At 56.6% G+C, this 24,496-nt stretch overlaps 1 protein-coding gene across 3 annotated transcripts in view; it reads left to right on the forward strand.

The window, feature by feature from the left end:
* Positions 1-405: 405 nt before the first annotated feature.
* The window catches only part of CNIH3 (cornichon family AMPA receptor auxiliary protein 3), a gene marked incomplete at both ends in the record, with an annotated part of 90,222 nt that continues 66,131 nt past the window's right edge, over positions 406-24,496 (forward strand). For 2 of the 3 annotated variants that reach the window (XM_080824811.1, XM_080824810.1), the window contains one exon: positions 412-492. In XM_080824811.1, the coding sequence (XP_080680937.1) occupies positions 412-492 (81 nt within the window). Of the gene's footprint in view, positions 493-24,496 lie in introns of all 3 variants that reach the window. The other variant, XM_080824812.1, reaches the window with a different exon arrangement.

Genomic DNA, 24,496 nt, shown 5'->3' on the forward strand with positions numbered 1-24,496 from the left:
ACTCGGGCGCGGGAAGCCGCGGCTCTTCGGGCGCAGGAGCTGGTCGCGCGGCCCTCGCCCGGTTTGCCTCGGAGGCTCTCTGGCTGCACTGGTCTGCACGAGTTCTCTACTGACTGGTTTCCTCGATTTGGGGACTGTTCCCGCCAGCGACGCGGAGCACCCGGCCGTGAGTCCGCGGGCGGGCGGGCTGGCGTCCCAGCCGCAGCAGCTTCGGGATCCCGGCGCCGACCGCCGCCCCTGACCCTCGAGGCTCCCCTGCTGGCCTGCCTCCTCCCAGCCTCCGGCCTCGACGCAAGGGTGCGGACTTAGCCTGCCCCTCTAGGAGGGAGGGCGGTCCTCGAGGGGCGCTGGCCTCCGAGGACCTTCTTGGTGTGCGGCGGGACTGGGGTGCGCTCGGCCCCGCCGCTGGCCATGGCCTTCACTTTCGCTGCTTTCTGCTACATGCTGTCCCTGGTGCTGTGCGCCGCGCTCATCTTCTTCGCCATCTGGCACGTGAGTAACCGGCAGCGGCTTCTCTCTCTCTCTCTCTCTCTTTTTAAGCCCCGTTCCCCTCTTCCTTCCCCGCTTTCTCTGAAGTACACCTGACCGTGGGGCGAGCTGCGGACGGCGCCAGGTGCCGTGCACCTACGGGCTGGACCCTCGGCCGGCCCCGTCCCGGGTCAGGGGGACAGTTACGGGCATCCCGAATCCGCGGCGCGCGCGCCCTTGGTGCCCGGCTGCTGGCGGGGGGCGGAGGGAGCGCTGGTTCCCGGGCGAGGCCCCAGTGCTGGGCCCGCGGCGCGCGGCGGCGCCCCCGCCTACCCTGCTCCTTCCTGCCCGCGGGGAGCGAAGGAGCGGCGCCGCTGCCGTCCCGGCAATTAGTCAAGTAACTGTAACAACTAAACATTGAAAATGTCAGCGTCTGCGGTGGGTTGCGTTCAGACACGTTTGGAGACAAAACGGAGACACCACGGGAGCGCCGTTGGAGAGGGCGCGCAGCGAGCGGGGCCTGGAGGAGACGGGACCCGCGGCGGGGATCGCCTGTCCCGTGGGGGAGAGGCCCCGGCGGGCCACGAGTTTCCCCCTCCTCCGCTGTCCCGGGCCCAGCCTCCAAGTCGCTGCAAGGCCCCCCGCAGGTGGCAGACTCCCGCTCCGGCGTCCCGCCGTCCTTCCCGGCTGCGCCCGGCTGGGAGCAGTGGAGGTGGGCCCTGGTTCTGCAGGTGCAGTGGGGGTCTAGGACGTGCAGCCCTTCTGCATAAGGGGAGTACAGGCCGCAGTACAGATCGGTGTCACACTTGGCAAGCCCAGCGCTCCCAGGGGCCCCTTCTCTGAGGGCCCCTTGCCCTCGCCAGCCGGGAGCTGGTGGGCAGAAGAATAGCGGAGGTCTGGAGTTCCAGACTGAGCCCGCCGATTGCAGCCTCACGGAACCGCAAGTCTGGGGGCGGGTAGGGACCCTCGGAGGGGTTCCTGGAGACGTGTCTGTCTCGGACCAGCCTCCCAGAGCTCGTGTGCAGGGGCAGTTGCCCCACGGGAAGAGCTGCAGGCTGGGTAGGATGCTGGTGTTTCCTAGGGGCGATTTCTGGAGTGAGAGGATTTATCTCAAGAACGGACTAAGCTAGAGCAGGTCCTGTTACAGGGCTTCCCAGGAGTGAGGAGAAGGAACAGGTTAACACTTCTTCCACATCCCTAAAGCGAGAGTTGACCTAGGTGGTCCCCCGGCTTCCTCTTGCGTCTAGATTGTGCAAGTCTGTGAATCAGTTGGTTTAGGAAGGTGGGGGAGCGTTGGAGAAGAAATTCAGACACAGGAATTTTGGGGCTGATCAAAAAATCGGGCGGTGACAGCGATGGGATTTGTGGTCTCTCCTCTGTCCCCGGATTCTGGGTCTAATTCTCTCTGCAGAAAGAAGCCTAGGGGTTGTTGACGTTGTTAAGGGAGAATGAAACTCTACCTAACTTAGAATAAATAGGGGTGCAGAACAGATCACACTCAAACAGTGCCGCACGTACCTGCCCGTGTGTTTCAAAGAAGCTTTCTGTGTTTCCCTGGATCTGGGGAGTTATTCGGATTCCAGAAGGCTAACAACTCCCCTTTCCGGCAATACTTCAGCCGCTGTTTCTTTATGTTCTTGTCTTGGCCAGAGGGTGGCAGGTAGCCGAGAGCTCCATCAAACTGTCAGCCCCAGGAGCAGAGCAGGTAACCAGCAAGAAGAATTTCCTCTCAGTCAGGGGAAGATAATAAATAATTCAAGAGCAGATTAATTAAGTGGATGGTGTGTGCAGCTGGTTGACCTGTGAATCGAAGCTGGCTGGTGGGGTGATTCCCGTGAGCCTCCGTTCAGGTTCCAGGCGTGCACCCCCTTGTCCGGGGAGTAGTCAAATGCTGGTGGGTCCTGACCAGCTTCCCAGTGGGAGTGTCGTGTCAAGATTCCAGTTTCTGATAATAAAAAGAACCTGTGCTCTTTGAATTCTGATTATGAAGAGCGTGGCCAAGTCTCCAGCTTCTGTTCTTTCCTGTATATTTTCCTTCCCGCTGCCTCGGAATCAAACAGCCCAGAGCCTCCCCACATTGATTTGGCTCCCAAGCATTGAAAGGGGAAATCGATGCACATGTGGTGTGTGTGGGTGTTGCCTATAGGGTGGTAATTACTTCCATGAAAGTTTAGGCTGTGCGTTTGCTTTGCTGGCTTCTTCCTTACATATTTTTTTGATCTGATAAGCCATATCGATTGCTTAGCTTATGCGAACATCCCCAGAGAATACAAGGTGCACTTAGCAATATACTACAGTTAAAAAGCCTGCCAGTCGCCGTGTGTTGGTTGTAAGACAGGAAGACGGCACCTTTTTCTTACTTAATGATACACGCCTTCCTAGAGGGAATGATAGTAGCTACCACTTAAGGACAGTGTTCCGCCAGCCAGTTCTAGGCACTCAGTAAGGACCTGTCACATGTCCCTCTAGGTGTTTACTTCCTCTGGAAGCCCAGGGGAAAGGGGGATGTGGCCATACCCACATTGCTTTCAAGTCTCATGTTTTACTTTGAAAATTTATTTGCATCTGTTTTCAAATGAAAGGAATTTGAATGGCCGATTAATTTTTTTTTATTAACCACTATTTGCCACATTTGGAACATTGAGAATAAAAGTGAGGGTGTGATTTTATTTTGGGGTGTGTGTGTGTGTGTGTGTGGCTTTGTGTGCTTTCAGGCACATGGCTTCTGCCCCTGGCAGTCCTGCATTCCTCACAGCTGGCATTGTATAGATCCAGGGAACTGTGGATCAGAGAGGTTATGAAACTTGCCCGAGGTTGCACAGCTGGTGTGTGCCGGAGCTGGGATTTGAGCCGAGTCTGAGCCCGGTGTGCCCATGTCGTCTTTCTAACTCAAGTCACTATCTTTGGCTTGTTTAACTTTGATAATAGTAGCAAATGTTTTTACACAGTGGATTACCTTTCTGTATAGATGAAATATTTGTGTCCAGAATTTCTGATCGGAGTTATAACAACAGAAATGACTGACACATTATATATCCTTTTAAAAAAGAGGAGATCCTATTTCAGTCTTTAAAAAACTAGTATTTCTGCTTATAAAATGATACAGGTTCCTTGCCGAAAGATTTGAACATACATATAATGGAACAAAGTCACCATTCATTATATTCTCCAGAAAAGATTTGGGGGTTTCTTCTTCCAAACATTACATGTCCATGTATCTCAAAAAATTGCATATGGATGTTTAGGAGGAAGCAAGGTGTTCTGACGGGTTTCAGATGTGAAGTGGTTTCTCTTTCCAGCCAATATAAAATGAACAGTGTTTACTGACAAGAGCACGCTCAGCTCTGGCTTGGCTGGGCCTTATGCAGATGGGCACATTTATATAAATATAGATGAAACCATTCTTGGATCAAAGACCCATTTCAGGTTTTTAGCTTTCAAAGTTTTTTATTTTTTATTTAAATACACAGAGTCACTTGTAAGGCCTCTGAATTTTGACAAGATACAAATAAAATGAATTCCTGATAATATTTCTTTGGACGCCTCCCATTTGCTGTGGGAGGGCCTGCAGGGGCCCCGGCAGATGATAACAGCACATATTGACCAGACGCAGTTTTGCTGGGCAGGACGGTGTCCTGGTGGAGCGGCCAGTCCCAGCCTGCCACAGATCGCCCCCCGGGGACCTGGTGCCCTGAGATCTCGCCTCTTTTCCATCTGGAGAAAGGACGTAGTTGATGTGACGTGGTGGGCTACCTGGGGTTGGACTAGTCTGGTTTTGGAAGACTCCACTTTGGTCTGCTCAGCAGGCGGAGCTGAGAGGTCAGTGACGCTCCCTTCTGCCTGGGACATCCTGTGCCCTCTGGCATCTCTACGCCCGATGTGCGGTGCGGAAGGAAGCTCCCTCTTTTCTGGGTCCCCCTCGTTCTCCAGAGCTGAAGGGCGCTGCTGGGCGTGTGCAAAGGGCTCAGCAAATATCCAGGGAATGATTTCTTATTCTCTTCTGGCTGACGTGGTGACTCATTTCTGAATTGGCTTCTGGCTACTTTCTGGGACTGTTCACTGGGTGGTTTGAGCACATACATTTTCTGCAGTAACCCGGCCTTTTGGAACCCTGGAACCTGTTGCTTTTATAACAGAAGAAGACTGGCCACGAGCAGGGGTGCGAGGGCCCGTCTTGAAGCCGGCGGTTCTCTTGTGGGGCATAGCCTGGGGACGAAGGCTGGCTGTTCCCGGAGAGTGCGCCTTCAGTAAGGGGTGACATCGGTGCTGCCTTGTGTCTCTGGGCTGTTGGCTGGGGTCTTTTGCAACTACCCCACAGGGGACAGCCTCCCGCCTCTGGTTTGTCCTCTGCCCCCACTCAGGCTGGAGAGAGGAAGGAGGGTGCAGAATTCAGGGAGGCACTGGCCCCTATCCCCACTGCTTGGTGAAGTTCGAGGCCTGGTTGGGTGGGATGTTGTGGGGGGCGCTGTGACATTTGACTTTGATGTCAGCATTCCGGAACAGACAGTAAAGGTGGAGACTGTTGTGAAGCCTTTGCTAGGTAACACATGAAGCCAGCTGGGCAGAGTCCCCTCCTCAATCACGAGGCCTGGTGACCTGGCTTCACTCCTGTCCAGCACCTGTACCCCTGCCCGCGGCTCTGCACGGGGTCTCCCCTATGCTCGCCTTCTGCTGCTCCCCATCCCAGTATGTCAGCAGATCAGTTCCCTTGGCACCCCGCTCCCCTAGCAATTGCTGGGCGGTTAGAGCCCTGGCCAGCTCTCCCTGGGCTGTCGTTCTGCCTCTGTCGGCCACTCCCCCAGGGTCCTGCCAGGCCCTGGCATCTGTCACAGTCATGGGCCTCCTCTGTGTCTCACACCTTTCCAGGGGAAGGGGCAGGGCCCTCCACACTCTGTTGTTTGGTCGAGGCCCCGTGTGACCGGGATCGTTTCCTGTGTCCCACCCTGTGACCCCTGACCTCACGGACCTGCAACCAGCTCTCACCATGGCTCTTGGCCCCTTGTGCCCACGGTCCCCTAGGAAACCACTCGGCCCCTGTCTGCCGTCTGCCTGTGTCCAGGGCTGCTGGAGCGGGTGATGCATAGCTCAGTCCCGGACCTCCAGCAGGCTCCTGGCCGGTTCTTTCAGCTCTTGTGATGCTGTTCCAGATCCTTGGCATTTTCCCAGAGCCCCCAAAGCCTCATACCTTCTCCCAGACTTCAGTCCCAGTTGACAGAGAAGGTGGGGTTACTGGCAGGGACACCTGGGCACCTGGCCCGTCCCTGAGCTGCTGAGTCTGCCAGCACCGGTCTCCTTCCCTCTTGGACTCAGAAGCGTCTCTCCCGTCGGGAGGCCAGCCCCTCCCCTGTGGGCTCCCCGGGGACATCACCCATCATGGCCCCCAGCTTCTGTGTCCTCAGCCACTGCCCTCTGCTGGTCCATCCGCGGTGTCCCTGAGCTCACGGGCCAGCTGCTTTGTGCTGGGCCCTCCCGATTCTGCTGGCCTTTTCCTTCGCAGACTGGTTTTGCCTCTCCGTTCCCTCTTCATTCTTGTAGCAAATGTTCAGAAAAGCACCAAGACTGAAAAGCCTTCTGCTCCTGCCATCCAGAATCAGCAAATGTTAGCGTTTTGCCACTTGAGTGTCTTAACCACCTTATTTAAGGCAATGTGTTTTCCCTTTGGCTCCGCCTCACGCCCCGCCTCTTCTTGGCTCTGCTCTCGGCAAAAGCTTTGGTGGCCAGTCTCCCAGTGCCATTCAGGGCTCCTCCATAGCCTGTCCGTGGCCTTGGGCTCCAGTGGCCAGTCTCCCAGTGCCATTCAGGGCTCCACTGTGGCCTATATGTGGCCTTGGGCTCAGGTGACCAGTCTCTCAGTGCCATACAGGACTCCTCAGTGGTGTGTCCATGGCCTCGAGGTGCTGGCCCACATCCTCCTTGTGGCTCTTCCTCCCTTGCCCACATCCCAAAGTGCCAGTGCCCTTGACCCTGTAGCTAGTGTATGGGGCTGCCTGCCCCACAGCCTGGGTCGTGCCCTCCTCCACCACGGTGACCTGCTCACGGTGCCCATCTTTCCCCCGTTAGTGTTCGCTCCTATCTGCGTACGTACACCTGGCCCAGGCCCTCCCCTGCCCTTTCTCAGGATGCATGCCCCTTCTGGAGCACCACCCTTGGTTAAGTCTCACCGGAATGACTTCCCTTCCCCAGCTTCTAGGAGCGACCTTTCCAGCTCCTAGAAGGAGCTGTTCATGTCGTCCTCATACTAAACACTTTTTCTGGCTGCTAGGGCCTGCAGGGTCCAGGCCTAGGTCATGCTTTGACCACTTGGCTTCAGTGTTCCCGACATTCTCAGCTTCTTGTAGCTCCTAGCACGGGCTGTCCTGCAGCTCAGCAGAGCTCAGCGGCTCTGCCCCGTCCCAGCCTCTGTCCTCGGCGATGCCTGATTGTCTCGGTCCCTGACCCCGCCATGCTGGTGCCCTGGTCTGAGCCCCTCTGTTGCACTCGTCCCCAGGGATTGCTTTGTATTGTTAGCCCTCCTGGGGCAGGAACTACCACCCTCACTTGTAGCCTGAGGTGCCCCCTACCCCCCACAGACGTGTTCCCATGGTCAGAGCCCAGGGAGGGTAGAAGACACAAACCCAGGATCTGGGTGATTGCCTGCACCAGCCAAGGCCCACAGACTCTTCCTCAGTGAATGGTTTCCCCAATTTACCTGGTTACAGCAGTCATCTGGGTGCTTATTAAAAGTGCACTCATGGAGCCTGGCCGGGTGGTAGGAGCACATCTAAGCTCAGCCCGGCATCCCTGGGGTGGGGGAGACATTCGATGGGATACCCAAGTCTGGAGGGCTGCTCTGGGCTAGGGTTCTGAACAGGAGAGGTGAGGAGGGAGGGAGCCATTGGAGTGGGCTGTCAGATAGTCAGACAGGACGATGTCGGCTGGGCTGATTTATGCATGGAGACAGCAGCCCCACAGCATCTGGGGACACCCATTTTTGATCTGCAATGATGGTGAGATGCGCCATCCTCCCCTCCCGTGATGCCCGGGTCCAGATAGTCCCCTTGCAGCTTAGATAAGGCAGATCTGAGGTTCCCGCCTGATGTCTCTGCCATTTGGATTCCTGGTGAGATACTGGTCTTCTGGTGGAGGGAGGTTGTCAGAAAGGGACAGGGGCTGTGTCTGTTTAGAGAAGAGGCCGAGTGTATCCTGCTCCAGCCCTGAGGCCGTGCATAGGACCTGTGCGCCCAGCTCTGCGAGATGGGAAGTGGTTAGAATCTGGGATCACTCATAGCCAGGGCCCCTGCGTCCTAACATGGGGAACCAAGACTTGCCAGAACATCTTTTAGCAGCTCTTGGAATCTGATTAATTCCCATAAAGGTTACTGAAAGCTCCAAGTGCACAATTAAATCCTGAATTGGTCTCTGAATACCAATCTGGAACCTAACAATGAGGCTGGCAAGTATTTTTAATTTGACATAGAAGCGGCAAGCGCAAGACATTCTTGCATGCTGAATAAAATAAAGCCTGAACAAAAACCACTACAAAAGATACAGAAATCGAGATGAAGCTGGTAGACATTAATGAAGTTGCCGACATTTCTGGGGGCTTGGGGTCCTGGGTGTTAGGACTTTCCGGTCTGGGTGGGGGGCTCCTGGCCAAAGGCATGGTGGGTTCACAGGAAGATGCCACATGACTCCATGCTGTGTCCATCTCAAGCCCCACCCCACAGGTAGGGTAGGTCTTATGGCACCCACCTATGTGCGTTTCCCCCTCCTCCCTCGAAGACCTAAGTTCCCTGTGTTCTTCCACCACGTGGGTCCCGTCTCGCCGCAGTCAAGCCACTCGCTCTGGCCCAGCATGACGCCCAGGAAAGCTCATGGGGCTCAACAGCCCCTGTGCCTGTGTGACCTGGGGCTGGTGCGCCGCTCGGGCTGCTGGCTCCACTGTCAGTGAGGTTGATGCGGATGGAGGGCAGGCTCTGCCGTCCCCATCACACACCCGTGGAACCTAGGAGGACGCGGTGAACAGGTGCCGAGCGCAGCTGTGCTTGGTGGCTCTGACAGTCACCTCTTTGTCTCCTTGTTTGGGTGGTGAGTCTAGAAGACCCTGGAAGAGGAGGTTGCCTGTGGCTTTGGGGACAGTGGTGGCCGGCCCCCAGGAAGGGTGTGGGTGCAGCAAGCACTGGCCTTGCTCCACCTGCTCCAAGCCAGGCCGACACCGCATAGTCCAAGGACCACTAGCAGCTGGCGGGCATGCACAGCTGTCAGGGGGATGGCTCGGCACCGCGGGCCCTGGTGCCCCCTCAGATGGGCCTCTGAGAACGGGGCCTCCCATCACTGCCTGACCCCCAGGCCGTGCTTGCGTCAAGCTCTCCAGGTTTCTGCGGTTCTGGCCCATGGCTGGCCTTTCTCCACGTCGGCCTGGCTGCCCAACCAGGAGACGGACCTTACCTGGCCATGTGGTTTCTCCTTTAGGCACTGCCCTGCTCCTCTCATTTTAACTTCAATTTTTTTCTTTATTGTAGTAAAATATACCATGTTTAAGCGTACATCTCAGCGGCATTAAGTGTGTTCACGTCATTCCGCCGCCATCCCTACTGTCCGCTTCTAGAACTTTCTCATCCTCTCACCTTGTCCCCATGAAACAGTGACCCCTACCTGAGTCTCCCTCAGCCCTGGTGCCCCCGTCATGCCATCATCCTGCCTGTCATCTCTGAACGTGGCTGCTCTCAGTGCCTCGTACAAGTGAGTCCTGTCTGTCCATCTGGCTGCCTGGCTCATGAGCACGGTGCCCTGGAGACTCCTCCACGTGGGGGCAGGTGCCGTCTTGTTCCTTCTTGTGGTCGAGGAGCATCCCGTTGTCTGTCTTCCTATTTGCTCATCCCTTCCTACGCTGGGTCCACCTGCGCTCTTTCTGTGAGCAGGTGGCCGGGGGTCTCTGATGCCCCATTTTCCCTGCTTCTGCGTGCATACCCAGAAGCGGAGATGCGGCGTCCGTGGGGATTCTCCTTGCTTTCTGTGGTTCCCCTACTTCCACAGGCAGACCTCTCTCAGTCCTCAGCCTTGGCTGCACGGGCTCTGGGCCCTGTCTTGACCTCTGGCCCATGCCGGTGGCCTCTGTCTGCCTTCCTCCGGGACCAATGACAGCTACGACCGCCCCATACAGCTACGATCGCCCCGGTGAACTCATGGGCTGAAATGCCCGTTCCGTTTTTTTACGTTACTCTGGAGCCCTCAAGTCTTCTAGGCGAGTTGGTGAAAGACTATCTTTTCGGGTCTCAGCTTTGGGTCTTCGTCGTCAGAAGTTGTAAGCGGCTCTTGGCTTTGCCGGGGAGAGGGCCCCAGGGGGCTTCCTCAGGAAGACACAACAGTATCGGCCTGAGGACGGGGGAACACACCCGAGTGAGGATCCAGAGGATCTGGTGAAAATTTTGTTATTCAATAAAACCCAACTTGCATTTCTGCTCTCACAAGGATGGGGGCCACAGAGGCTTGCTTGGCCTTGGTGGCTGCCAAGGGTGGAGGGGGAGACCCGGGGGGCTCACCGGGGCCAGGAGGGGCCGGTGCGGGGTGAGGGCGCTGTCAGCTCACGAGCGATTCACAGAATGGCTTTGTTTTCTAGCTCTCTTGAGCTACCTTGAGTCACAAAAGTGGCTAAAAAAAAAAATACACCAACCCAGGTTTATAAAAACGTAATTGCCCTCTGTCTGTCTGTGTCTCTGTCTCTCACACACGCACACAGTTACACCACCACCAAAAATATTCCATAGCAGGGACAAGCCCCCACTTCCCCGGCCAGACCTTCAGGGAGGATGGATTTGCTTTTCTCCGTCGCCCTGGGAGAAAGGTTCATGGTGGATGTGGGGGGCGATGAGTGCTTGTGTGCCCGTTTGCAGTTTGGGCCGAGTGCCTTCGTGGGGGCGATGGAGACATACATCTCCCCCGACTCTCTGTACTTGGGGGCTTGTGGCCCAGAGCCCCAGCCGGAGCCTGCCTGCAGGTGGCCGATGCCTGGAACTGCCCCAGTCAGGGCTGGGGTTGATGCCTCCCGGCCAGACTGGGCTGTAACGGGTCCTTGGCGCTGGGCACACGTGTCTGACTGGATGATACCTGATGTCCAGCCTTCCCACTGCAGGAGGAACCGCAGGCCAGGGCACCAGGAATCCCCGTTGAATATGTCCCCCTCCTTCCATTCCTCTGGCTTTCCATTCATATTCTTTTCGGGATTGAGCCCGGCTCTGCACCGCCCCCCACAGGCGCTCCCAAGGGCTGGGTGCTCCAGGGCGTGTGGTGGCGTCAGGGGCTCCCAGGCCTTGACCGCTCTCTCCCTCTTTCCCGCCCTTCTTCCTCTCTTGCTTTTGACCTCCTTTTGTTCCTTCTTCTTGGCATGGAGCCTAGATCTGTCGGAGGCTGCACAATATTACTTAGCCCAGCTGGAGGGCCCCAGGGCTGGGAAGTTAGCTGCCACCACATCCCTCCCCCGAGGCGAGGAGAACTGCAGGCTGACATTTCCAGAGCAGCAGCCTTAGGTAACTCTGCGGTCGCGCCTGCCCGGGGTCCATTTGGACGCTCGGATCCAGCTCTCCTGCTGGGGAAAAATGCAGGGGAGGAAAGCAGAATCTTGGAGCTGACTTCCTTTTTTTTTTTCTTATTGGCAACTGATTCATGAACCCTAAAAAAAGAGCTGATAGCAACATAGCCAGCTAGCTATAGCAGCCCAGATGGTCCCCTATATAATAGAGACATTTGTCTCCTGGATAAAAAAAATATTTAAATGTGTTCTGTGAGCTTATTGAGAAAAGGAATTAGCAACAGCAGGGGTTGCGGGCACGGAGACAGCCTGGTGATTCGAGCCCCTGGAGCGCAGAGATGAAGGAGGAGGAATTAGAGGTGTGAGGCCGGATGTGCGGGGAACCCTGAGCCGGCAGGAGACGGCTCCAGGGTGCCTGCCGCGCCCCTTGTCCCTCGGGCCTGCTGTGGGCGGAGGGGCCCGTCCTGACATGCGCATGCGGAGATCGAGCCCTGTGGCCCGAGGCACGGCCAGCTGGGGAGGCTTTGTGGCAGCTGTAGGCAGACCAGGGCCAAAGAGGACACGTTTGTGCCAACCGTTCAATTCTACACTGAACGGATAGACAGATGATCCTGCTCCCCTGCTTCCTTTCTGTGTGGTCGCTGGGAAATGGTGCAGGCCCCGTGAATCCCCTGGGCCTGCCCAAAACCCTTCCAGAACTTGGATTGTTCCCATTGTCGCCTGTCCTGGGCAGGTCACTGGGTGGAGATCCTGCTGGTGATGGGGCTTCTGAGCCATGGTGGCCAAGAGCTGATGCCAGCGGCTTTGTGAGGAGGGAGGACGCAGTGACAGCCATGGAGCGGGAGCAGGGAGCGGTGGCAGTGGGGGTAGGCGGGGACGGTCTCCCCAAGCATGCAGAATCCTTATCTGGGGTTGGGATCGAACCAGATGCGCGGCACCTCGAGCCCCTTCATCATGACTGGAGCGTGACTTTCCCAGGATGCTGTTACTTGGAGGACGCGGAGGGAAATGAGAGCTCGCCAGGAAGCACGTGTGCTGAGTGCAGGGAACTGACTGGAGAGACATGTGTTTGGTCTTGACACCCTTTTCCTTCCCTGGCTGACAGTTGAGACCCCAAAGTCATGCCCTGAGAAGGGGCTGGCCGCCCCCTGAGTGGGCACGGCTGCTGAGCGGCGTCCTCCACACACTGCTCTGTGGGTGCCCGGTCCCTGTGCCTCCCCGGGCAGCGTGCATGGGCATGCATGTATGTACACACGCGCATGCACGGATGTGTGCCCGCATATGTGTGCAAGTGTGTGAGCATGTGCATGCGGGTGTGTGACGTGCATGTGTAAAATGAAGGCACCGAACACAGCGGTCTCTGGGGTCCTATCCAGCTCTCCCGCGGCTTGCTGTCTGCATCCTGTTCTTTCCCTGTCCTCCGACGGTGGCCTTTCTTTTCTGACGGCCTTCCGTGTAGGGGACACATTGGCTGAGGTTCTAGAGATTGGTTCTGGGCCCCCCATAATCAGCAAAGGGATTCTGGGGAGAGTGGGTGGAGGGCTCATACAATGCGTGGGGTGGCAGGTCTGCAGAACAAGACTTGACACAGAAGTCCCTGGATTTAGGTCGCTGGCCCTCCGCCTCCCGTCCTGGAATCACTGCTTCTGAGGATAGAGAGTCTCCTAGGCTCTGCTTGGGTGGTGTCCCTGTTGGCAGCCCCGAGCAGTGAGAAGTGTCATGGGCTCTCCAGGCACCTGGATTCTCCCTCTCCCTGGGACGGTGCTGATGGGAAATCAGACTGGTGTGAAAGGGGGCATAGATGCTGGGTGACCAGAATGGGATGATGTTCCCTCCCTGAGCTCTCCAGCATCGCTGTCCCCTCCCCTGTGCTCAGAGAAGGTGAGCTTGTCCCTAAAGCAGAGGTTAGCTTCCTGGGGCCACGGACGCTATGCTGTGTTAGCCCAGGGGAGCTGCGTCACACGTCACAGGATGCGCGGCAGCTCTGCTGTGGCCACGAGACTGGGCCACCTGGGTGATGACTGTCCACTGCCCCTCAGGAGGGTCTCCACCGTCTCTTCATTGAAGCGTGCCATGGGGCCATGTGACATGCCTCCGTGGCACACGGTTGGGCTTCATCTGACTGTCCTGGCCTCCATCCTCTGCCAGAGCCAGGTGCAGAGCCAGGTGTGGGAGACCCTTCCCAAGTCCTGTCTCAGCCACTGGATGTACCCCCCTCTGCGTTCCTGCCCGGAGCCACTGTCGCATAATTAGCAAAGCCGGCAACTTCCACCACTGTAGAGGAGTAAGCTGTTTTGCTCTGTAAACAGGAGGCAGCATCAGTTGTCTCCCGAGGGGACAGGTGACGGTATTGGCTCAGAGCGAGGCTGTACACCGGCTCCTCTGTTAAAATTAGCTCCTCCTGCGTTCTAGAATCGTCATAAAGGAGCCAGATAAAGGTAGGTGTGGCAGGATTCTTCTGTGGCTCTGGGAGGAGCGTGTTGTTTTCAGAAGTCAGTCCCCCAGCCACGGGGCCCTCTGAGCGCTGGGAGAAGGGCAGGAAACGGGCCACAGGGACAGAGGAGTGCCTGGCCACGTCCCTGTGAGACCTTGGCCGTGAGGAGCCGCTCTCAGTTCGTGGACTCCCTCCCTCCGGGTCCTCTTTCTTCCTTTTTCTGTCTTTCTTTCTTTTTAAAAATATTTTATTTATTTATTTGACACAGAGAGAGAGATCACAAGTAGGCAGAGAGAGAGGGAAGCAGGCTCCCTGCTGAGCAGAGCGCCCAATGCAGGGCTCGATCCCAGGACCCTGAGATCATGACCTGAGCCAAAGGCAGAGGCTTAACCCACTGAGCCACCCAGGTGCCTCCTGGGTCCCCTTTCTTATGTCAAACACTAAGGGGGGGCATTTCGTTCAAGAAAAAAAAATCAATACAACAAACCGAAACCAAAGGCAGTAAAGCGTTTGGGGTCAAGGGCTCGGCTGTGCTGTTAAGGGGCTTGTGGGATGTGGTGGGCTCAGCGGATGGCACTCCTCCTGAATTCAGGGCAGATGGAGGGTTTGGTGTCCTTCTTGTTGATGTGTTTGGGATGGAGTCACACAATCAGGCAGTGCTGGAATCCCGACAGCAAGAGGGACCTGAGGTCATCAGGCCAGTCTTCTCGTTTGGGAATGGAGCTCCGTTAACCCCAAGAGACTGCACACAGCCTGTCCCGGGGAGGCTGAGCTGCCCGGGGATAGGGCCATGGTGTCTGTTGGGGAGACTGGGAGATTCTGGGGGGCCTGGGGCCAGCCCTGCCCCCAGGACGCCCGTGCCCACAGCCAGCTGGATTCTCTTCCTTCCTTGTAACCAGCCTCCATTTCCTGCTCTGGAAGAGGTGTGGTGGCAGAGTCAGGGGCTCCCGTGGCTGCCTGACCAGCCTCCCCTTCCCCCCGCCCCAGTGTTGCTCTTCAGAAAGTCTTGCGGGGGGGTCCGGGCCTCAGACTTTCTTGGAGGCCATTCCAGGTCTCTCACTCTCCTCTCCTCTCTACTGTGTTCAGTACTGCGGTTTGGTCCCACGTGTGTCCCCAACCGTCCCCAACCATCCCCACCCCCCCACCCCCCCACCCCCACCCCTGCTCACAGCTCCTTCTAGGCTCATTGTCTTGCAGAGGAAATGTGTTCTCTTGGCTATTTGGTCTGTGAGATTTCCTCCCCCCTCAAGACTCTCCTCCCCTCCCCTCAGGGACCCTGGGGATCGAGTAGGAGGCTTGGTGAACAACGCTGGTCTCTGACCTCTGTCTTCAACAGGAATGGCCACTGCCTTGCCCTCCCCTCAAAGTGGACTTTCAATTAGAAGATGTCCTACTAGCTGACAATTTTGTGATTCACTCCTGGATGGGATCCCCTTGTCCTACTCCCCATCCAAGTCCTCTGGTCTGTGTAGGAGTGGGGGGCTGTGATTCCTGGGTGGTGTTCCCTTGTCCTGCCCCTCAAGCCCTCTGGGTCTATGTAGGACTGGGGGGCTGTGACTCTTGGGTGGGGTCCCCTTGTCCCACTCCCCAAGCCCTCTGGGTCTGTGTAGGACTGGGGGGTTTAGAGGGAGCACTGTGTGCTGTCTGATGCTCCCTGTCACACTGTGTGCTGGTGTGTGAGCGGCTGGAGCTCCAGGTCCCTGTCGTATGCACGTGAGTGTGTGCTGGCTGACACCCGTGGCCTCAGCCCAGTGTCTGGGCCCTGGTTCTCCATCTGCACAGACAGCCGAGGCCCCTTTCGGTTCTGGGTCCCCCCATAGTGCCTCGTGGCTCCCAGCCTGAGTAACAGGTGTGAGAGGGACTTTGATAGGTGCAGTTCCTTTGTGAAGGGTGTTGCTGTCCATGTTGTCCGGGGGAGGGCCCTATGTGCTCCAGTGGTTCCAACTCAGAACGCTTTGTCTCCCCTTTGGGCGATCATGTATTTATCCCTCAACATCCCCAGTGCCTTCCCGAGCTGCCGTCCGCTTGGGGTGTCTCTGCCCAGAGTGGGAGGGCCTGGGAGACCAGGTGACTCTGAAACGCTTTCCAGCCCTGCCTGCTGTGTTGTGAACCAGGGGTTATGGGAGTGGCCCTGAGCCCAAGGGATATGGGTCACCAGCAGCCAAGATGTCCTTCATGTGTGTCATCCCCCGAGGGAGGGCTGAGCGGTCCTTACAGAGCAGAGGCGGTTGGGACGGGCTGGAGGTCCCTGCTTGTCATTTCCCAGGTGGCAGGTCTGACAGTGGAGGAGGGAGGGCCCGTGTAAGGACGGGTGGCGGTGGCAGGTTCCTGCGAAACCGCTGACTTTCGGTCACAGGGTCACACTGAGTTATTTTACTTGGTGCGGTGTCTCCTTGCTCAGGCAGGTGCGGTTCCCGCGGGCCTCTGAGCTCTCTTCAGTGTCTCTGGGGTTAGGCTCCTCAAGGCGCCGAGGGGATAGCCCGGGCCTGGGCTGAGCCTCCCAGTGACCCGGGCGCCCCTGGCTGTCACCCTAACCTGTAGGACCTACTCCCTGGCGAGGGGCTCAGCCTGGGGCAGGACAGGCTAGGCACTGTTACGGGGAGGGGAGTGGATGGGAAGCCCCCCTTGCCCACCAGGCACCTCCTGGGAACAGTGTCCAAACACGATTACCTGTGCCCCTAGGACACACTCAGCACCCTTCCCCCACTGGCCCCTCTGGGGTTCTCACTGTTCCTGTCCTCTGGGGACAGTGTCCCGGCCTGTAGCCACTCTGGACAGTGTCTCCTCGCTTCTCTGTCCCTGGTCCCATCCATGGAGACTCAAGGCCTAGTGGGCACCTTCCTGCCTTGGTTTCCCTGTGCCCGAGTTCTCGGGCCCCAAAGGAAGCCAGGCACACACGATGTGAGAGGGGGAGATGGTGATGACCACGGTCTCTCAGGGCCTCTGCTGGATCCCAGGGCCTATTTCGAGCACTGGTGCGTTTCCCCAGAGAAGGGGGCTGGCTGTCAGAGCCTGCGGGCCGCTGCCCACAGCACCCCTGCCATCTTCTCTGTCACACTCTGGCATCTCTCACAGGATGAGATACTGGCCTGTCCCCACCTCTGCGGATTCCCAAGGCCGCCGGGCTCCCGCTTTCCTTCCCCAGGACTAGTTAACAGAAAGCAACCGGGTTGTTGGAGGGGCGAAGCTGGGCTGTGCTGTTTGATTTGTCAAGAAGGCTGAGCACCTGCGCTCCTCCCACGGGGACACCTGTGGCCGCTGTCCGTCCGTCCGTCAGTGGGTGGTGCGTGGTTGGTGAGAGACGGCATGCCCTGGGAAGGCTGCTGCTTGTTGCTCTGCGGATTTGCTGTAGGAGGTGTTTGTCACCTGTGTCTGAGTGTTCCTTCTGGTTCTTCTAGATCAGCGGGTCTCCAACTCCTGGGTGCATGCAAGTCACCGGCCACCTGGCACACAGTTCTGATGATTCCTGCCCATGGGCCTGTGATTTGGGCAGGAGCGCTGGCTGTGCTATTTGGACACGGGAATGTGTCAGTGATCCTTTACCTACGTGGCTGTTTGTCGCCCTTGTGGGGAGGGTGGGCATCACTGTGGAGGTCTCTAGTGCTGGGGGAGCACTGACCCATCTGGGGCCCGTTCTACTGGCAGGGACCTCGCGTCCCTGGCATTCTGTTACTGTAGATCTTAGAGTTATCTGTTTTTCAGTTGAGAAATCGAGGCACTTTACAGGGAGTGCATGGCCAAGACAGTATTGTCCCAGGGTTGCCTGCCCCCCAGCACAGCCCTGGCCATGTGCTGCGCTCCCCTCACTGTGGTCCACCTGCTGGGAACCGGTTCAAGTTCTTTGTGCTCTGTAGCTACAGATTCGTCTTTTATTTTTAATTTATTTTAATTAATTTTTAAAAGATGTATTTATTTAGAGAGAGAGAGCAAGTGAGTGGAGGGAGGGGGACGAACAGACTGCCCCTGAGCATGGGACCAGATGCGGGATTTGATCCCATGACCCCGAGATCATGACCTGAGCTGAAATCAAGAGTCGGACGCTTAGCCGACTGAGCCCTCTGGGCACCCCTGTTTGTTTTTAAGGAGAATGGTCAGTGTCTCTGATTTCTCATGGTCCCAGAGCTGCACGTGTATGAGTAGCTCCAGTGGACGGGAAGTGAGACGTGGTTGGTCCTTCATCTTGGCACAGAAAGCCTGGCCCTCTGGGGGGTTAGGCAGGAGGAGAAGGGGGACATTGTGAACGGGGCTGCTCTGGGCCGGAAAGTCCGAGAGGGCTCTGAAGGGATACTTGTCCGGGCAGCTGGACACACAAGTCAGGAAGCGGCACCTGCAGGCCGTCTGCGCGCTCGCTGGCAGTGGTGGGCACGTGTGTGCGGGGTGCGCACTGAGGTTGTAGTTCGTACACTCCTGTCCTCAAACGCACTTCCTCGTGCCTCAGCTGTCACACATGAACCGAGGAGTGAGACAAGGCCGGCTCTGGAGGGGATGGCAGCACGCTGCGGACACACATGGGGTCGGAGCAGGTGTTTCCAGCAGCAGCAGCGGCAGCCACGCAGCATCTTAGCTGCAGAATCTTTTGGACGGTGGTTCCAGCCACGCGGAGACTCCTCCACATTAGGAAACTAGTGAGATGGCACACAGAGCCTGGCTCTGCCTGACCCCTGCAGGCCAGCTCGACTGGAATGGCCCAGCCGGGACCGGGGGTCATCGAAGCCAGGCCAGGAGGGTCGGGTTTGGTGAACAAGGGGGAAGCCTGCCTTCGTGATGGCCGGCAGCCTCCAGGCCGTGGCCGGATGCTTGGGGCACATGGGGGCGAGCCCAGTCAGGGCAGGGGACCCCAGGGTCTCCAAAGCTAGGCAGTGGGTGTTGGTGTGGCCGTGTGACTCTGGTGCGTTGTTTGGATTGGGGCAGAGCCCGGTGACCCTGGGACCTCTGTGATTGAAAGTCCCGCAAAGGCAGGACCTGTGTGTGCTCCCAGCCCGGGCCTGCCCCGGACTGCCGAGGGTGCGGAGGACACGGCGACCACCTCTCCTGGGTGGTTTGGCATACGTGTGGTGGATTGGACCCCAGAAGCTGGGAGGGGGTTCAGGGCACACAACGTCCAAGGGCTGGTCAGCTCTGACACCCACCTGGACGCATGTGCTGCTTTGAAGCCAACTCAACGACTCTAGGAGGGATAAGGGTGTCCCAAGAACCACTGTCCGTCCATCTGTCTTTGCTCTCCTTCCCTGTCTAAGTTTCTCCTGGCTTCGGGCGCCGACCCCTGATCCCTGTCACAGCACCAGACCTGTGCTTTCCTCCCAGGCTGCAGCGCCCCCCGCCGCCACTAGAGGGAGGAGACTTCGGGCAACGCAGGGCCTCCTGCCTGGCCGCTCTCAAGTCCAGGACAAGTCCTGGACTGCCTGACACTGGCTCTCTGTGCTCCCGATTCGCCCATTCCCAAAGTACAGCAGGCAGTGAGGCTCGATGGCGGCCCGCTCTGGCAGGCGACGCCGTGCTCCGAGCTCTGGTGGCTACCCGGCATGTCATCTGTCCCAGCCTGGACTCCTAAAGGCTGGCATGCCCCAGCCCACGCCCCTTCACTCCCACCAACTGGAGGACTCTCCCTTTCCCTGAAGGAGCCAGTCAGACGGGAACAGCCCAGTGGTTGGAAGCCACGGGAGACACACAAGAGAGCACCGGCTGTGTTTGGTTCACCAGTCAGACCATCCCTTGCCCTTGGCCATGCATGGTGGATTTTCAGCCCTGTGCAGGGCAGTCCTCAGGCCAACCAGTCATGTTTAAGTTTGTGTCTATTCATCAAGCACCCAGTGGTCACTGCTGGGACATCCAGGACACGGAGGTCCCATTGGACTGGGGGCATCATGGAGAGGTGGCCTTGATGTAGGCTGGCACACCTTGATGGACGGACGGGAGGCGAAGGACGGACAGATTCGTCCAGACTAAGGATGCATTTGGGAGAACTCATCAGGAGTCTGGCGTGCATTGTCCGCGGAATACGATCTCTGAGTAGGGACTGAGGTGAAACAGGAGTATCTGACCCGCTGCACTCCCCAGGCTGGGGGACTCAGGTAAGCAGAAGGTGGCTAAGCATGGCTGCTGGAGACTGGGTCAGGCATGGCCAGCGCGATGGCTGGAAGTTCCCACCCAAGACTGAAGGTCGACAGGGACCAGCAGTGAGCTGCCTCAGAGTCCCCAGGAGAAAGTGTAGCTCAGACACTTGAGAGAACTTGAAAGAGACGAGCTACCAAGCCACAAAAGACGGGGAAGAAACTTACTAAGTGGAAGAGGCCAGTCTGGAAAGGCTCCACCCGGTGACGTTCTAGAAAGGCAAAGATGTGGGGACAGGAAAAGATCAGGGGTGGCCCGGTGTCGGGGGAGGGAAGGGTGAACAGGCAGAGCACGGGGACTTTGAGGGCCAAGAAGGGACTCCGAGTGATGCCATAATGGTGGATACCTGTCATTAGCCCTGTGTCCCCACCCTCAGAATGAGCAGCACTCGGGCTGAACCCTCATGTGAGCTGTGGACTTTGGATGCTTCTAGTGAGTGGACGTGCATTCATCAGTTGAACAAATGTCTGGCTGTGTTGGGTGTTGATAATGGGGAGGCTGTGCCTGGGTGGGGACAGGGAGTCTGTGGAAAATCTGTGCGTCTCACACTCAATTTTGCTGTGTACCTAAACTGCTCTAAAAAAAGATCTATTAAAAAAACAACTTGAGGGGCTCCTGGGTGGCTCAGTGGGTTAAAGCCTCTGCCTTTGACTCAGGTCACGATCCCAAAGTCCTGGGATCAAGCCCCCCATCGGGCTCTCTGCTCAACAGGGAGACTGCCTCCCCCCCCCCCCGCCACCCGCCTGCTTCTCTGCCTACTTGTGATCTCTGTCTGTCAAATAAATAAATAAAATCTTTAAAAAAAAAAAACCAACTTGGGAGACTATGTGCTAACCCCAGGCCTGAAGAAGACAAAGACTGATGGGGCTGAGACCCCCAGAGCCAATAATTTGTGGCCGGGTGGCAAAGCGGTCAGAGAGAAAGCGGATGGGAAGCAGCCGGTGTGGGGAGAGGGAGGATATGTTAGGAGAAGTGAGAGCATCAGCCAGTGCTCCCAGATGGACATAACAAGCCTGCAGGGGCTGGGGGGGGGGGCAGCAATCAGTGGCAGGTAGATAAGAAATGAGTTAAAAATCTCTGAGGTCTTTGAACCCCTCTGAGTGAGTGGTGCTGGTTACACGGCTGGACAGGGGCTTTTGGATGAGCTCTTTTCCAGGCATGCTGACCTTGAGGTCTGGAGGAAGGTGGGGAGGGAGTGCACATGTCCGGCTGGGAGGAATCAGTCTAGAGGTGGTGGTGGAACGAGGGGGAAAGGGTGAGTTCACCAAAGGAAAGATCATAGACAGTGTTTTCTCTTCATTGGCCCATTCATCGAATGTCTGTTCACACCAGGTTCAGCAATAGCCAGTCCTCAGTCTTCAGAGCCATTTAAGAGTGAAGAGCAGTGATCGGGTTCAGGGAGAGGTTTGCTTGTTAAAGGGATCTTTGAGCTATCTCAGCAGGATTATCTGCATTTCCCCTTCCCTGAGATGTTTTGGAGGAGATGCAGATACAAGAATTGGGGATGGGAAATGAGGATTCACGTTGTCATGACTCACCCCCTAGTACGAAGGGCTCCAGCAACAGTGCTGAGCTGCAGCAGGGGACTCCTGGTCAACCTGAAAGCGGGAGTCTCTTCCTCCTCTAAGCTTAGATCCAGAGCTTAGCGCTGGCTGGCCCCCATGCTCTGGTGGTGTCACAGAGCCCCAGAAGGTGACTGGCGATCGGCTCAGGAGAGAGGATCTGCGTGCAAGGGCGTCCTGAGCTCTTAGCCCGCAGCACACCTGCCCGCTGGTAGGTGGGGCTGGTCAGCATCTGCAGTGGGATCGTGCTCTTCCTTTCCGGGCCGGGAGGAGCCAGGAGTTTCTCAACCACTCTGTTAGTGAGGGGAATGGCAGGCCCAGAGGTGGTGGTTTATCCTCAGTGTGACTAAACCACGGCCCCTTGTTCCCTGTTCTTTCTTTCTGAATCCCCAGCCAAGGAGCCAGCTCAGAAGTGGGTGGGCTTCCCTTGAATGTTGTGCTGTCCGGCGTGGTAGGCAGGATGATGGCCCCAGCGATGCCCAGGGCCTGGTTCCTGGCACCTTCTACTCTGTTACTTTATGTAGTGGAAGGGACTTTGCAGATGGAATTAAATTAAGGGTACTGAGATGGGGAAGGGCCTGATGTAACCACAGAGGGCCTTCGGCAAAGGACGCAGGAGGGCCAAGGTGGTGTGGTGAGCAAACAGATTCTCCCCCGGAGCCCCAGAGGGAAGGCAGCTTTGCTGATACCCGATCTGAGCCCTGCATGACCCATTTCAGCATTCTTCTTTTGTCTGCAGTGGTTTGATACAGTAGCTATAGGAAATGAATGCACCCACATAAACCTCTTTTCCAGCACACACCTGAAATCTTGGTACATAGTAGATGCTCAATGTCATTTATTGGATGAATAATGAACCCCACATTTACCTCCAGCCCAATAAGGTTCTCTCGACTTGGCTTCATTTGGAAATGCAGAAACTCGGGGGAAACTTGGCCCAAGCAAAGACACTCCCAGGGGCCCCTCTGTTCATTGCAAAATGATCAGTTCTCCCCGGTCCAGAACACCGGATACAGTGTCTGCCAGGGAGGCTCTCCACTGGGGAGGGCTGGTTTGCTGTCTGTCTCTGGCCTGCCCTGCACTGTTTTATTCTCTTGTACTACAAATCCAAGTGGAGCAGGACTGTGTACCCTGGGCTTCATGGAATCTTCGAGGCCTTTTCATCGGCAGAAATTTCCAGTAAGTGAAGTGTGGAATACCTGCCCTAGAGGTGCTCACACGGGCCATGGGTATGACCTATCAATGAAAACTACACGTCCCCTCTAAGCCCCCCTCTCCCCTCCCAGCACCTGGGACAGGCTAACCACACTGCAACAGCTTCCGAGACTGGGATGTCCTTGTGGGCTGTGCAGGGGTCCTTGCCCGGGACGCTGTGTCTGGGGTGTGGGCCCGGGATCTCCCGCCTGAGCAGTGCTTGTCAGCAGATGGAGGTGTCCCAGCACCCTGACCAAGCAGGGAGTCTCACAGGATGCATGCTTCTGAGAAGTTGCACAGACTAACCACTTTGACCCTAAACACTGGGAATTAGGTCTCTGGAAGTCCACATACACAAACCATATGCAGATGAGCACCAGGGCCCCGTGGCCCAGCCCCACCGCCTTGCTTGGGACCCCGCTGCCCTTGTGTTTGGTTGTTTTGGCTCTGGGACTTAGTATGTTGTGTCAGCGTGTGCGGAGAGGGGGTTGGAGGGTTGGGGAGCATGGAAGGAGACTGTTCCAGTTTAAGCAGACACAACAGCAAAATTCTTCTAGCAAATTGGCCTGCTGTTCATCAACGGTTTTCTGTTTGCCTGGGCTTTCAGAGGCCGGATACACTGTTGTCCTGGAAAAAAGAGGCGAGGAAAAGATATGTCAGCTCCCAGCTGCTGAGATCATAATCAAGGAGAAGACTCCTTGGTTCTCTGGTGCAGCCCCGCTGGTGCCACTAGGACCCAGCACAGCTCCCCACCAGCCCAGCTGAGGCTCTGGGCTCCTTGGGCAAGCAAGGCAGTAGGTGTGGAGCCCATGTGTTCAGTATAGACACCGGCTTGACGGGGTCCTTCTGGTGCCAGGTCCTCAGCTGTCTGTGGGCTTGTTCAGATGGTGGTGGGCTGGAAAGAGAGTGAGTGAGAGGGAGATATTACACACGTGCAGACACACATGCACACAAGCCAGGCATGCACACATGCATGCACATAGGCAGGTTTGCACACACAGGCAGGCACACTGAGGTAGGTATGCACACACATACATGCAGGCACACACAGGCATGCATGCACACAGAGGCAGGCATGCACAGATGAACATTCATGTGCAGACATGAATGCACACATGCACACAGAACAGGCATACACACACGTACATGCATGTGTGCACAGAGGCAAGCATGCACACACATGCAGATATGAATAAACACATGCACATAGAGCAGACACACAAGGCACGAACACATGTGCATACATGCACACGTGTGCACACACGAACACCCATGCACACACAGACACACATGCATGCACATGTACATGCATGCACACGGAGCATGCACACACATGTATGCACACACCCATACATGCATGCACAAAGAGGCACTCCCACATGCACACTTACAGGTGGGCAGACACTCACACACAGGCATGCATATGCACACAGAGCAGGCACACACACATAGGCACACACACTTACATGCATGCACACACAGGCATACACACATTATACATTGATGCACACAAAGGCAGGCACACAGGCTGGCAAGCAGACATGAACACACATGTGCAGACATGAACGCATACATGCACACAGCAGACACACACACAGGCTAGTACACACGTACATGCAGGCACACAGAGGCATGCACACAGATGCATGCATGCACACACATGTGCAGATATGAACACACATGCACACAGCAGGCGCACACATAGGCATGCACACACATGTATGTGCATGCACACAGAGGCAGGCACACAGAAAGGCAGTGCACACACAGGCATGCACACATGTACATGCATGAACACAGAGCAGGCACACACATGCATGCACATACAGGCAGGCACGCACACACATACATGCATGCACACAGAGGCACTCCCACATGCACACATACAAGCAGGCAGACACTCACACCCAGGCACACACATGCACATGTGTACGTAAGCACACAGCTCAGAACTAATGAAGGTGAGCCCAGTGCTGTCACCGGCTGCTGCTATGCTGCAGTTTATTTGGTTGGAAGTGATGCATTTGGAATGATGATAGTTAGAAAAGCAGGGGAATGAAAAAGCCCAGTAAAATAGCTTTGCAGGGTATTTCCCTGATTATATGAATATTTTATGCTTATTATAAAAATGCAAATAGCATGGGAATGGTGTGAGGAAACTATCCAGCGATAGGGCCCATCAGCATTCCATGATGACTTCCACGTATCTTTCTGTGAGCG

This window comes from Martes martes (assembly GCF_963455335.1).
Source record: "Martes martes genome assembly, chromosome: 15".
Lineage (NCBI taxonomy): Eukaryota > Metazoa > Chordata > Mammalia > Carnivora > Mustelidae > Martes > Martes martes.